Genomic DNA, 15,745 nt, shown 5'->3' on the forward strand with positions numbered 1-15,745 from the left:
GGCATAAGCCCTTCATCAGGAATGGTGTTCTTTCCGGTCTGACAGTTAGACACACTGTTGTTCTGCCATTCTCACATTCCGATCACTTGACGGGCACTATCTACACCCTTTCTCCTTAGCACTCCACACCCCACCTGTTGCATAAATGCTGCCCCCCACAACATTTCACATCTGCTCCAAAGAGTCATCTAGACTCAAAGCTTTACCTTGTTCCTTCTCTCCAAGAATTCTGCCTGACCCACTGTGTTTTCCAGCACTTCTTGTTTTCAGTACAGATTCCAACATCTGCAGTCATTTGCTCGGAAATACAAAACTGATTCAGGTGCCCAGATTCAAACCTAACAATCATTACCAGATAAGCTGAACTAGGTTGAATGGTCATGACTTTGCTAGAATTGATCTTGAACCATTACTCAAATTACTGTGAAGCAACGTTCAAAGCATATTAACACGATTAGAATTGGGAATTATGGTAAAAAGACAATAACCATCCATAAATTGGTAAAGCATCATTTAGAATTGTTTAGATAAGATGGATTCTCAGGGGAACGTAGCCAAGTTTCTGGTATTGAGACTGGCTCTAATGCAATGAGGGGTACGTCGGATTCCAAGAGGTCGATTGTGTTAGGGGACTCCCTAGTCCGAGGTACAGACAGACGTTTCTATGGCCAGCAGAGAATAAACCGGAATGGTGTGTTGCTTCCCTGGTGCCAGGATCAAGGATGTCTCGGAGAGGGGCCAGCAGGTGGTCACTGTCCACATTGGAACCAACGATATAGGAAGGGAAAAGGTTGAAATTCTGAAGGGAGGTTACAGAGACTTAAGGAGGAATTTAAAAAGGAGGTCCTTGAGAGTAGTAATATCTGTATTACTCCCGGTTCTATTAGCTAGTGAGGGCAGGAATAGGAGGATAGAGCAGATGAGTTGCTGAGGAGCTGGTGTATGGGAGAAGGATTCACATTTTTGGATCATTGGAATCTCTTTTGGGGTAGAAGTGACCTGTACAAGAAGGATGGATTGTATCTAAATTGGAAGGGGACTAATATACTGGCAGGGAAATTTGCTAGAGCTGCTTGGGAGGATTTAAACTAGTAAGGTGGGGGGGTTAGGACCCAGGGAGATAGTGAGGAAAGAAATCAATCTGAGACAGGTACAGCTGAGAACAGAAGTGAGTCAAACAGTCAGGGCAGGCAGAGAACAAGGTAGGACTAATAAATTAAACTGCATTTATTTCAATGCAAGGGGCCTAACAGGGAAAGAAGATGAACTCAGGGCGTTGTTAGGAGCGTGACTGGGATATCATAGCAATTATAGAAACATGGCTCAGGGACAGACAGGATTGGCAGCTTAATGTTCCAGGATACAAATGCTACAGGAAGGACAGAAAGGGAGGCAAGAGAGGAGGGGGAATGGCGTTTTTGATAAGGGACAGCATTACAGCTGTGCTGAGGGAGGATATTCCTGGAAATACATCCAGGGAAGTTATTTGGGTGGAATTGAGAAATATGAAAGTATTTTATATTGGGATTGTATTGTAGACCCCCTAATAGTCAGAGGGAAATTGAGACACAAATTTGCATGGAGATTTCAGTTATCTGTAAGAATAATAGGGTGATTATGGTAGGGGATTTTAACTTTCCAAACATAGACTAGTATTGCCATAGTGCTAAGGGTTTAGATGGAGAGGAATTTGTAAAGTGTGTACAAGAACATTTTCTGATTCAGTATGTGGATGTACCTACTAGAGAAGGTGCAAAACTTGACCTGCTCTTGGGAAATAAGGCAGGGCAGGTGACTGAGGTATCAGTGGGGGAGCACTTTGGGGCCAGCGACCGTAATTCTATTAGTTTTAAAATAGTGATGGAAAAAGATAGACCATATTTAAAAGTTGAAGTTCTAAACTGGAGAAAGGCCAATTTTGACGGTATTAGGCAAGAACTTTCAAAAGCTGATTGGAGGCAGATGTTCACAGGTAAAGGGACGGCTGGAAAATGGGGAGCCTTCAGAAATGAGATAATGAGAGTCCAGAGAAAATGCATTCCAGTTAGCGTGAAAGGAAAGACTGGTAGGTGTAGGGAATGTTGGATGACTAAAGCAATTGAAGGTTTGGTGAAGAAAGAGAAGAAAACATATGTCTGATATAGATAGGATAGATCAAGTGAATCCTTAGAAGAGTATAAAGGCAGGAGGCATACACTGAAGAGAGGAATCAGGAGGGCAAAAAAGGGACATGAGACAGCTTCAGGAAATAGGGTTAAGGAGAATCCAAGGGTTTTTATTAAGGACAAAAGGGTAACTAGGGAGAAAATAGGGCCCCTCAAAGATCAGCAAGGTGGCCTTTGTGTGGAGCTGCAGGAGATGGGGGAGATACTAAATGAGTATTTTGCAACAGTGATTCTAGTGGAAAAAGACATGGAAGATATAGAATGGACGGAAATAGATGGTGACATCTTAAAAAGTGTCCATATTACAGAGAAGGAAGTGCTGGATGTCTTGAAACGCAAAAATGTGGATAAATCCCCAGGACCTGATCAGGTGCACCCGAGAACTCTGTGGGAAGCTAGAGAAGTGATTGCTGGGCCTCTTGCCGAGATATTTGTATCATCGATAGTTACAGGTGAGGTGCCAGAAGACTGGAGGTTGGCAAACGTGGTGCCACTGTTTAAAAAATGTGGTAAGGACAAGCCAGGGAACTATAGACCAGTGAGCCTGACCTCGTTGGTGGGCAAGTTGTTGGAGGGAATCCTGAGGAACAGGATGTACATGTATTTGGAAAGGCAAGGACTGATTCAGGATAGTCAACAAGGCTTTGTGCGTGGGAAATCATGTCTCAAACTTGACTGAGTTTTTTGAAGAAGTAACAAAGAGGATTAATGAGGGCAGAGCGGTAGACGTGATCTGTATGGACTTCAGTAAGGCATTTGACAAGGTTCCCCATGGGAGACTGATTAGCAAGGTTAGATCTCATTGAATGCAGGGAGAACTAGCCATTTGGATACAGAACTGGCTCAAAGGTAGAAGACAGAGGGTGGTGGTGGAGGGTTGTTTTTCAGACTGGAGGCCTCTGACCAGTGGAGTGTCACAAGGATCGGTGCTGGATCCTCTACTTTTCAACATTTATATGAATGATTTGGATGTGAGCGTAAGAGGTATCGTTAGTAAGTTTGCAGATGATACCAAAATTGGAGGTGTAGTGGACAGTGAAGAGAGTTACCTCAGATTACAACAGGATCTTGACCAGATGGGCCAATGGGCTGAGAAGTGGCAGATGGAGTTTAATTCAGATAAATGCGAGGTGCTGCATTTTGGGAAAGCAAATCTTAACAGGACTTATACACTTAATGGTAAGGTCCTAGGGAGTGTTGCTGAACAAAGAGGCCTTGGAGTGCAGGTTCATAGCTTCTTGAAAGTGGAGTCGCAGGTAGATAGGATAGTGAAGAAGGCTTTTGGTATGCTTTCCTTTATTGGTCAGAGTATTGAGTACAGGAATTGGGAGGTCATGTTGCGACTGTACAGGACATTGGTTAAGCCACTGTTGGAATATTGTGTGCAATTCTGGTCTCCTTTCTATCGCAAGGATGTTGTGAAAGTTGAAAGGGTTCAGAAAAGATTTACAAGGATGTTGCCAGGATTGGAGGATCTGAGTTACAGGGAGAGGCTGAACAGGCTGGGGCTGTTTTCCCTGGAAGGTCGCAGGCTGAATGTTATAGAGGTTTATAAGATCATGAGGGGCACAGATAGGTTAAGTAGACAAAGTCTCTTCCCTGGGGTGGGAGAGTCTAGAACTAGAGAGCATAGGTTTAGGCTGAGAGGGGAAAGATATAAAAGAGACCTAAGGGGCAACATTTTCACGCAGAGGGTGGTACGTGTATGGAATGAGCTGCCAGAGGAAATGGTGGAGGCTGGTACAATTGCAACATTTAAAAGGCATCTGGATGGGTATATGAATAGGAAGGGTTTGGAGGGATATGGGCCGGGTTCTGGCAGGTGGGACTAGATTGCGTTGGGATATCTAGTGGGCATGGACAAGTGGACCGAAGGGTCTGTTTCCGTGTTGTACATCTCTATGACTCTCTATGAAGAACCTTCATAAAGGTGAAGCAGAGCATGTGTGACCTTTAGCCTGGGGCAAGATTTAAAGTACCCCAGAATCAAAGACATGAAAGAGTCTAGGTGTATGGATGTACTTTCTAAAGTAAAAAGCTTCTACTAATGTAATGCTTCTCTTCAAACTTACACAGTAATTAATGGAAAATCTGCAGTTTCCATCTATTGCACAATTAAATAATAGGAAATAGACTTGTAATCATAATTGCTACACTTCAACTTGCAGTGTGGGTAAGGGGAGACTGTGAAACAGCCACTTGAAGTAAGAAAAATTAATTAGGTTAAATTATCCTATCTGGAAAGACAATGTAACAGCAGCAGAAACTATTGTAGACAACTGCAGTATTTGGGATTGATGGACTTGGGATTCAAAGCAAGCAAGACATGACTTTCAAATACTGGGGTGTGGAAATATTTTCCAAGAATGAAAGGCTTAGTTTAATTATAAGTTTCTTTCAATCCTGTCTGCAGGTGATAAACAGAAAAGCTGCGAACTTTGGCCAGAAATTTAAGTTGGAGTCTCATCACTCAGTTTTCTATCAGGAAAACCACCTAAATACTGTTTTCACTTCCACAAGCATAGGATTTAATTACTCAAACATTTACTGAGGTTCATATTTTATTGCATGCGGTTTATAACATTGAAAAGACTCATAAAATGCATTAGCTATAATTCCAAAGAAGAATGTGGTTTTTGAACCAAACATATTTTCAAACTTGTCACTTCTTTCAAAAATTCAGAAGATGATTGCAACTCCACAGACACAACATAATTACTTACCACGGTGCAGCTTTTAAGTTTAGGTTATATTCCAGTGAAACATTTATAAACTGGAATTCAGACATTATCGCCTGAACTGTCTGCAGAAATCTTTTCTTACAATGAGTCAAATATATGGGTCTAAAGTGCACTCTTTGTTCAGCAATTCATGGAAACATAGTTCCACCCAGTCTGCAAAATCTGTTTAAATCAAATACACAGTATAACAACACAAAGAATATGTTAACAGTTCAACCGAAGAGACAATGCTACATGATGTAAATGGAATCGCACAATTGTTACAGTCCAGAAGGAGGTGATTTGGATCATTGTGCCGGAGCTACACACTTCCTGCTGTTAGCCTGAAAACTTGCACACTGTCAAAATCCTTTTGGATTTTTTGATTGAGTCTCCCACTGCCCCACCCCCTAACAGTGCATTCGTAACCACTTGAAGATGTTTCTCCTCAAATCAGTTTTCCTATTTTTATCAATTCCCAATGTTACTAATTTGTGCCTCTAGTCCTTGATCCTTTTGCAATTAGGAAAATGTGCTCCCCATTTATTCTGTACAGACCTCTCTTGATTTTGAATACATAACTTTTTCTTTATTTGTTCATGGGATGTGGAACATTGCAGGTTAGGTCAGTGCTTACTGCCAATCCCCAGTTGTCCAGATGGCAGTAAAAAGTCAATCTCATTGCTGTTGGTCTGGAGTCACTTGTAGGCCAGACCAGATAAGTAAGGCAGATTTTCTTCCCTAAAGGGCATTGGTAACCTGGGTTCTCACAACAACTCTTGGTGGTTACAATGTGTTTTATTCCAGATGCTTGCTGAATTCAAATTTCATAATTTGCCATGTTAAGATTTGAACCCATGTTATCAGCTATCAGCCTGTGTTTCTGAATTACTAGTCCAGTGATGTTATCACCTCATCCCTGGAATAATTCTCATAAACCTCTTCTGCACTCTCTCCAATGTCTTTATGTCCTTCCTGAAGTGTGGTATCAGAACTGGACACCATACTCTTGCTAAGGCCAAACTTGTGTCTGATACAATTTCAACATAACCTCCTGTGGGTGGCACGGTGGCACAGTGGTTAGCACTGCTGCCTCACAGCGCCAGAGACCCGGGATTAATACCCGCCTCAGGCGACTGACTGTGTGGCGTTTGCACGTTCTCCCCGTGTCTGCGTGGGTTTCCTCCGGGTGGTCCGGTTTCCTCCCACAGTCCAAAGATGTGCAGGTCAGGTGAATTGGCCATGCTAAATTGCCCGTAGTGTTAGGTAAGGGGTAAATGTAGGGGTATGGGTGGGTTGTGCTTCGGCGGGGCGGTGTGGACTTGTTGGGCCGAAGGGCCTGTTTCCACACTGTAAGTAATCTAATCCTTGCGCTTGTATTCCATGCCTCTATTAATAAAAACGAGGGCACTGTATACTTTAGTTGCTCTCTCACACCCGGTCTGCTACCTTTAATGCATCATGTATGGTCCCAAGTCCCTGTACTCCTGCAGGAGAAAGTGAGGACTGCAGATGCTGTAGATCAGAGCTGATAATGTGTTGCTGGAAAAGCGCAGCAGGTCAGGCAGCATCCAAGGAGCAGGAGAATAGACGTTTCGGGCATGAGCCCTTCTTCAGTTCCCTGAAGAAGGGCTCATGCCCGAAACGTCGATTCTCCTGCTCCTTGGATGCTGCCTGACCTGCTGCGCTTTTCCAGCAACACATTATCAGCCCTGTACTCCTGCACACCATTTAAAATTGTACCCTCTAACTTCTGGTGTCACAGTGGTTAGCACTGTTGCCTCACAGTGCCAGGGACCTGGGGTTCAATTCCAACCTCGGGCCACTGTCTGTATGGAGTTTGCACATTCTCCCCGTGTCTGCGTGGGTTTCCTCCCACAATCCAAAGATGTACAGGTTAGGTGGATTGGCCATGCTAAATTGCCCATAGTGTTCAGGGATGTGTAGGTGAGGTGCATTAGTCAGGGGTAAATGTAAAGTAATAGGGTGGGGGAATGGGTCTGGCTGGGTAACTATTCGGAGAGTTAGTGTGGACTTGTTGGGCCAAAGGGCCTGTTTCTACACTGTCGGAATTCTATGTTGTAGCTGATATTCTGTCTTCATCTTCCCACCAAAATGTATCACATTTCTCTTCATATTGTAGGCTGTGGACGGGTCAGTGGGATTAATGTAGTTTGGTGTTTGTTAGTCAGCATAGACATGGTGGATTGAAGGACTTGTTTATGTGCTGTCAGACTCTTGACTTTATTAGGTAAAAACAATGACTGCAGATGCTGAAAACCAAATACTGGATTAGTGGTGCTGGAAGAGCACAGCAGTTCAGGCTCGTTGGATCTTGACTTTATTACTCTATCTGCCACCCCACCAACATGTCTATGCTAGCTTTTGCAAATATATTACAAAGCTATGGATCATTAGTAGATGACAGAAAAAGCAAGACTCCCTAGCATTGACCTCTGGGGAGCTCTGCTACAAACTTCCCCCTACCTAGTAACCTTTAATCTCTCTTCCCTGCCACTCAGACAATTTTGTATCACACTATTGCCACTATCTCTTTTATTCCACGAGCCCTAACTTTGCTCTCAGGTCTGTTGTGTTTCACTGGACCCAGTGCCTTCTAGCTATCCGTGCAGACCATGTCAACAGCATTGGCCTGATTAGCCCATACTGTTTCTCTTTAAACAAACTCCAGAAACCTGATTTTCCCTGAAGAAATCCACGTTGGCTCTCCCTTAATAATTTTCACTTTTTTCCATTTGACTTAATTTTATCCCAAATTATTATTCTTTGAGGTTACCCAACTGGTACCTTGTCAGTTTCCAAACCAGACAGCTTATCTGCATTCTACATACCAGTGTCCACTAATCATCTTAATAGGAGCCAAGCACGGTACATGGAATTCACGGTATGTGACATTTACAGCAACTTAACAAACTAAAGTTTTTTATTACATTTGTTTACACGATGTGGGTATGGCTGGGGGCAGGGCCACTATTTAGTGCCTAGTCCTGATGGCCAGAGGGCAGTTTTAAGAGTCTGGAGACATGTGTAAAGCAGACCGGGTAAGGACAGCAGGTTCCAGTATTAGTGAATCAGACGGGCTTTTAACGACCATGAACAATTGCCATTGGCAAGCTTTTTATTCCAGATAACTGTTGCACTTGAATGTCACCGTCTGCCATGTTGAGATTTGAATCCACATCCCCAGAACACAAACCTGAGGTTCTGGGTTATCAGTCCCGTGGCACTAACACTGCCCTTTTATTGATAGGATCCCTTTTTCATGGCAGCCCGAGGGGAAACCGGTTCCTTTAACTTGAAGAAAAAACATCCACATGTCCACTAATTAGGGGCGGGGGTGATCGTCATTAATTAAACAATTTCCACACACTCAGAAAGGCTCTTTGTGGTGCAGTGGTGGTGCCCCTACTTCTGAGGCTGGAAACCTTTGTTCAGGTTCCACCTTCTCAAGGGGCATGTAATTACATCTCTAAATAGGTTGGTTTTGAAAATATCTTAACACACTCAGATTGTTGGACAGTCACCAGATAGAGGTCCCTACCTTCCAGCAGGATACCAAGACTGTACTATATCAAAGCAAGGTTTAATGAATTGGTGACAATGCCCTCCCTACTTGGGCCACTGGTGATGAGCATCATCATGCCGGTCAGAGATTTATCTCTGGATATAAAGACTGTTTATAAATTATTAAGAACCTGCATTCTGGCTCTAATCAGCAGACCTCTTACAGAGTAGGCCTTATATTCGATTTTTAAAACATACTCCTCTGTCATTCAGACCCAACTTTTGTCACTTGTTGGCCTAGAAACAGAATATCAGAGGTAAAGGGACCATTTTTAACTTTGATTTGGAGATTTCTGAGATGAATGTATCTATTTTACTCAGTCACCTTTCTATCAATGTGCAAAAGATGGCCTTAAAATGGTGGCCATGGAGCTGGTATTCTATCAACATCAACGTTTAGATCAGATTCCCTACAGTATGGAAACAGGCCCTTTGGCCCAACAAATCCACACCAACCCTCTGAAGTGCAACCCACCCAGACCCATTCCCCTACATTTACCCCTGACTAATGCACCAACACTACAGGCAATTTAGCATGGCCAATTCACCTAAGCTTCATGTCTTTGGATTGTGGGTGGAAACCGGAGCACCTGGAAGAAACCCATGCAGACAATGTGCAAACTCCACACAGCCCGAGGTGGGAATTGAACCCGGGTCCCTGGCGCTGTGAGGCAGCAGTGCTGACCACCGAGCCACCGTATTTCTCCTAGAATTAAGGATTGACCTCCAAGCCATTGTTGCTGACCACCTATCTCATTCAGGTTTTTGTTCCTCTTCGTTGTGTTTTCCTACATAATCGCAGGTTCTGCTTTTTCGAAGTACTCCAGTTTCTATGAGGTAGGATAATACTGTCTGGACTTCATGGTCAAGTTAAGCAAACACACATGAACCAAATAGAGAGCAGCATAGCAACTTTAGTGATCTAGAAAATTTACAGAAGCATTATATTTTCAGTTACCTTAATTCATTCGATACTCCCAGTTTTCAGAGAGTGCATTTTGACCCCAAGATATCAGATCGTGTCTATTTTGAATAAAATATCATAAGGGCGGCATGGTGGTTCAGTGGTTAGCACTGCTGCCTCACAGCACTAGGGACCCAGGTTCGATTCCAGCCTTGGGCGACTGTCTGTGTTGAGTTTGCACATTCTGCCCGTGTCTGCATGGGTTTCCTCTGGGTGCTCCGGTCCAAAGATGTGCAGATCAGGTGAATTGGCCATGCTAAATTCCCCGTCGTGTTAGGTTCATTAGTCAGAGGGAAATGAGTCTGGGTGGGTTACTCTTCAGAGGGTCGGTGTGGACTGGTTGGGCTGAAGGGCCTGTTTCCACACTGTAGGGAATCTAATCTAAAAAAAATAAACTATGACTGAGCGAGGTTTGTACCTATCCATAAAAAAACATTTAAATGTTATGCAAGTGATTGTGAGAAGACACCTCCATTTAAAACAAAAACAGTTGGACAGGTTATTAAAATTATACAAAATAATGAGACTTCTTACCAAAATTTTGTCTATTTTTCCACCTTCAAGTGTCACCTCCAGACTGGCAAGGGCAGCTTCCACTTCATCTTCATCTTGCTCATTAGTGAAGTCTTGTGGTTCCGACAATTGTGATAGCTTGCTTATATGATACTGAAACAATTTTTTAATCATTTAAGATGTGATGTTTACCAAACTGATCATAGTTAAGTGTGTTTTTTTTTTGGAAAGGACTCCACTAAGGTATCTAAAGAAAGACACACTAGCATTGCACACGGTTCAGAGAAGGTTCACAAAGGTGGCACCACATAAGGAGAGACTGTTTTATGAGGAAAGGTTGAGTAGGATGGATGTGTACTCATTGGAATTTAGAAGAATGACAGACAAACTTGTTGAAAAATGCAGAACTCTCAGGGGACTTGACAGGATAGATGTGGAAAGGTTGTTTCCCATTGAGAGACATTTTAGGATCGGGGGGCATAATCTCAGAATCAGGGACTGCACATTTAAGAGAGAGGTGAGGAGGAATTGCTTCTGTGAGGGTAGTGAATCTGTGGAATTCTTTACAACAGAGGGCTGTCAAAGGTGTGTTGTTGCATTAATTCAAGGCTGTTATCCCTTTAAAAAAAAACCTGTCAAAACAGTGCTCATGTGAAATTGTATGAATGAATGAACAGGAACCTGGTATCAATGAATATAGCAAGCTGGTAAAGATAACCTAGAGCACAATATCTCACAATGAATAAAAGTTTCTGTCTCAAGTGTGTATGAATGAAGGCTCTTTTTAGACATTGATTTCTGTCACCTCCGTTTGGCTCCTGACATCAGCCCCACCAGACAAGATTGAATGTATAGCAACGGAGGTGGCATGAGGGATGAGAGGAGGTAGGGAATGAACGAGGGCTGTGAAGTGGCATGAGTTTGGGTGAGAGAGTGCCTAATAGTTTTTAACAAAACTGGGTCAAAATCTTAAGAACCGTTCTCAGCATTCTCACCTTCAGGGCCATATCTGAACTGCTGCACTACCTCTGCAGGTAGCAGGCTCCTTCCAGCTCAGTACCATCCTCATGACCTGTCCTACCTGCCTATCTTTCTTTCCACCTATCCACTCCACCCTCCTCTCTGACCTATTACCTTCAGCCCCAACCCCATCCACCTACTATACTCTTTGCTACCTTCTCCCCAGCCCCATGCCTTCCCATTTATCTCTCCACCCCAGAGGCTCCCTGCCTTCATTACTGTCGATGGGCTTTTGCCTGAAATGTCGATTTTCTTGCTCCTCAGATGTTGCCTGATCTGTTGTGCTTTTCCAACACCACTCTAATCTGGACAGAATTGAACCATGCCAACCCCAAGCATGACCAACCTACACCCCTCCCCAGAATGAAAATAATGCAGAGGTGGAGTCACTGCGAAGGAGACGGTTTTGCTCAATCAACTTGAGATTCCCCCTCACCCTGTGGTGCAAATCTAGCCCATTAGCTCCACAGACACTGCCTGAGCCATTGAGGATTTCCAGAATCCTCTTGTATTTCTTTAATTCTTCATGGTTATTTCAGTTTTCACCGGCAGCATCATATCAAAATTCAGTCACCATGTCCTTTCAGCATTTTCTGATTATTGCTCTTCATTTGTTAATGAATTGCATCAGCAATGAATGCATAAGGATTGAAAATCCAAGACAATTGAAGATTTTTTTTCTAATTTAGAATATGAACTGAGAATGCCAGATGTGATCGAAGTATGTTCTGCCGGAGACCTGTCTGTTATCTAGATGTCTGTCGGGACATGTTCTTCCCCCTTGTTGAAACAGGTTTTTGTAGCAACAGTTGGCTTTAAACAATGACATTTACCTGCAGTGCTGCAAATATTAACATTTCTTCCTCAGTGCAATCAATTTCCTCCAGCAGAATTGCCCACCGTGCTTGCTCATACAGCTGGTTTATCCGGACTGCATCATACTGCGTGTAAGAGAGAGAGACGTCACTAAGGGTGTAATACAGATATTCTGTTACAGAGGAAAGAGAAGTACTACAGGGTTAGATAAAGCTGGTGCTATGTGCCACTACTGTATTAATCACGTCAACTCCAGCATGGACCTGCATGCCTTATTCTGAAAAGGCAGTAATGGGATAGAGAATGGAGAATAAAATGTACAACACCCACTTCTCTTCCCAAAGCAATAAGGCTAGGCTCTGCAATTAGGCCATGCAAATACTTCACACATGCTTCTGAAATTCTTTTCTCCATTATTACAACGGTGTTATAAATCCATTTAAAATAATTAATAGCTCAACTAAAATATGGAAATTTCAGACAAATTAATTAAATTTTTGCATAATAGTGCTGCATAGAATATTTTAAGGTAATGGCATTATGGTCTTTATCCATGGAAGTTTGTGAACCTCTTCATAAATTTGTGCTTGTAGTTTTGCAGCAAGTTTGGTGTTTTTGTTGTATTACAAAAATACCTTAGTTAGGAGAATCACCTGAATATATATCACACAACACCAGGTTATGCTATAATCAACTTTTGCTATAAATTCTGTGCCTTAGAATTGTATCCTCTACAACCACCTGATGAAGGAGCAGTGCTCCGAAAGCTAGTGCTTCCAATTAAACCTGTTGGACTATAACCTGGTGTTGTGTGATTTTTAATGTAGTACACCCCAGTCCAGCACCGAAATCTCCAAATCCTGAATATATATAAATGTTTTCCCCTTGTACTACAGACTGCATGCAGCAGTCTCTTGCTGTGGCAGCCTCATCCTGGATGGGTGGTCTTGGCTTGACATGGTGGTCTCCAGGTTTGACAGTCTTGTCCCAGCATCAACGCCTTCTTCAGCAGCACTTTCCAGGTGTCCCAGTGGCCCAGCATAGTGATCTCGTCCAGTCCCAGTGTGGAGGTATCATCCTGGTGTGTAGCATGGAGGTCTCGTCCTGTTGCGGAGGTGCTGTATTCCAGTCTGGAGCAGCAGTACCACATTGGTGACAGCCTTGACCTGGAGAAGCAGTCTCCAGGTTTGATTGTTTTGTCCAAGCGTGGAGGTCTTGTAGGTGTGGACGTCATCTTCAGCTGCGGCTTCCAGGTATTTCAGCGCTTGTTGTCTTAATCGACTTTCTCCGAAATGAAATTAATTTCAGGTGAACTCTGCCTTACTTTTTTCTGCTTATCTATCACTTATGTCATTAATACAGGCGCTGTAGTATGACAAGTTATAAAACTTTTCACTTTTATATTTTAAAAATACACATGACAATCTATTCTGTTTGAATAGTATGCTCCCATTTGCCTTAACTACTGTGTATCTTCCCAGTACTGTGGTGGGATGCTCAAAAGATTATTATGACTGTGTCTCTTACTTTTGGGTTCAGATCAAAGAAGCTGTAGTACTTGTAACGTAACAGCAGCTTATCTTCCTTCTGGATGCCTTGTTCCATCAGTGAACGTGATGAATCTAGCCATCTGCAGAAATTGTGCAATGAAAGAAACTGTAAATAAATGATGAAAGATCCAGAGGTGGAATCTTTGCTGTTTGCCTTTGTATTATTTCACATTTACTGTATTAAAGCAACCCACATAGTCAACCTTTGCTCTGTTTGGCTTAACTGATTATCTACTAAAAATCAGCCAAAAGCTATTAAGCTACATTCGAAAAGTTGCAACAAGGCATATTAACCACAATATTTCATGAAATTCCAACTTACATTTTAACAGTTTATTATTTCTGTCACCTATTGTCTTCAATTCAATTCTAGTTATAATTTTAAGGGTATTTTTGAATTAATAATGAGTGTCATCTTTCACATCTGTTAGGGACCAGGCCAGACACCCTCAAAACATTTCAGGAAAGTAGCCCAGACCCTATCTTTGCTGGTTGTTTTAAGGTGTACTGCGGATATTCCAGGAGTGATGCAGTTGGTCAAACCACATAGTTTTAAACAAAACAGAATTTATTTACAAGATTACCAAATGAAACACAGACAAGACGGCTCAAATTAATTCAGCAGGGGGATGGGAACCTAAACTGTAGTTCCAGTGTCCAGGAAGTTGAGAGTAGTGAAGTCAGAAATAAGGCTTCAAAGGTCACAAGAGTGCACTGGCAAGCAGCAAAGTGGTTTGAAGTGTGTCTACTTCAACGCCAGGAGCATCTGGAATAAGGTGGGTGAGCTTGCAGCATAGGTTGGTATCTGAGACTTTGATGTTATGGCCATTTCAGAGACATGGGTAGAGCAGGGACAGGAATGGTTGTTGCAGTTTCTGGGATTTAGATGTTTCCGTAAGAACAGAGAAGGTGGTAAAAGCGGGGGAGGTGTGGCATTGTTAGTCAAGGACAGTATTACAGTGGCAGGAAGGACATTTGAGGATTCACTTACTGAGGTAATATGGGCTGAGGTTAGAAACAGGAAAGGAGAGGTCACCTTGTTGGGAGTTTTCGACAGGTCTCCGAATAGTTCCAGAGATATAGAGGAAAGGATTGCAGAGATAATCCTGGATAGGAGAGAGCGTGACCAGGTAGTTATTGGGAACTTTAACTTTCCAAATATTGACTGGAAATACTATAGTTAGAGTACTTTAGATGGATCAGTTTTTGTCGAATGCCATGCAGGAGGGTTTCCTAACACACTATGTGGCAAGGGCCTGTTGGATTTGATACCGGGTAATGAACCCGGCCAGGTGTTAGATTTGTGATGGTGACCACAATTTGGTTATGTTTACTTTACCAATGGACAAGAGCTACAGCTGGGGGGTGGGAAAAAGGCAATTGCGATGCAATTAGACAAGATTCAGGATGCATAGGATGGGGAAAGAAACTGCAGGGGGTGGCCACAATTGAAATGTGGAGCTTATTCAAGGAACAGCTGCTGCGTGTCCTTGATAAGTATGTACCTGTCAGGCAGGGAGCAAGGGATCGAGCGGGGGAGCCATGGTTTACAAAAGAAGTCAAATCTCTTGTCAAGAGCAAGAAGGAGGCTTATGTTAGGATGAGACGTGAAGGTCTCAGGGTGCTTGAGAGTTACAAGTTAGCCAGGAAAAACCTAAAGAGAAAGCTAAGAAGAGCCAGGAGGGGACGTGAGAAGTTGTTAGTGGATAGAATCAAGGAAAACACAAAGGCTTGCAATAGGTATATCAGGAATAAAAGAATGACAAGAGAAAGATTAGGGCCAGTCAAGGACTGTCGTGGGAAGTTGTGTATGGAATCCGATGAGATAGGAGAAGCACTAAATGAATATTTTTCGTCAGTATTCACACTGGAAAAAGACAATGTTGGCGAGGAGAATACTGATCTACAGGCTATTAGACCAGATGGGAGCGAGGTTCACAAGGAGGAGGTGTTAGCAATTCTGGAAAGTGTGAAATAGGTAAGTCCCCTTTAGCCAGATGGTATTTATCTTAGGATTCTCTGGGAAGCCAGGGAGGAGATTGCAGAGCCTTTGGCTTTAATCTTTATGTCATTATTGTCTACAAAAATAGTGCCAGAAGACTGGAGGATAGCAAATGTTGTTCCTTTGTTCAAGAAGGGGAGTAGAGACAACCCTGGTAATTATAGACCAGTGAGTCTTTCTTCGGTTGTGGGTAAAGTGTTGGAAAGGGTTATAACAGATAGGATTTATAATCAACTGCAAAGAAATAAGTTGGAATAGTCAACACGGTTTTGTGAAGGGTAGGTCATGGCTCACAAACCTTATTGAGTTCTTTGAGAAGGTGACCAAACAGGTGGATGAGGGTAAAGCGGTTTCTGTGTTGTACATGGATTTCACTAAGGTGTTTGATAAGGTTCCACACAGTAGGCTAC

The 15,745-nt window shown here is 42.8% G+C and overlaps 1 protein-coding gene across 2 annotated transcripts in view; it reads right to left on the reverse strand.

Moving 5' to 3' along the window:
* fermt1 (FERM domain containing kindlin 1) overlaps positions 1-15,745 on the reverse strand; it is an 86,710-nt gene that overhangs the window by 18,173 nt on the left and 52,792 nt on the right. The window contains exons 6-8 of one of the 2 annotated variants that reach the window (XM_072581455.1): positions 13,311-13,413; positions 11,801-11,908; positions 9,969-10,100 (exon numbers count right to left, since the gene is read on the reverse strand). In XM_072581455.1, the coding sequence (XP_072437556.1) occupies positions 9,969-10,100; positions 11,801-11,908; positions 13,311-13,413 (343 nt within the window). The remainder of the gene's footprint in view (positions 1-9,968; positions 10,101-11,800; positions 11,909-13,310; positions 13,414-15,745) is intronic. The other variant, XM_072581456.1, reaches the window with a different exon arrangement.

The sequence above is a fragment of the Chiloscyllium punctatum genome, chromosome 11 (genome assembly GCF_047496795.1).
Source record: "Chiloscyllium punctatum isolate Juve2018m chromosome 11, sChiPun1.3, whole genome shotgun sequence".
Classification (NCBI taxonomy): Eukaryota; Metazoa; Chordata; class Chondrichthyes; order Orectolobiformes; family Hemiscylliidae; genus Chiloscyllium; species Chiloscyllium punctatum.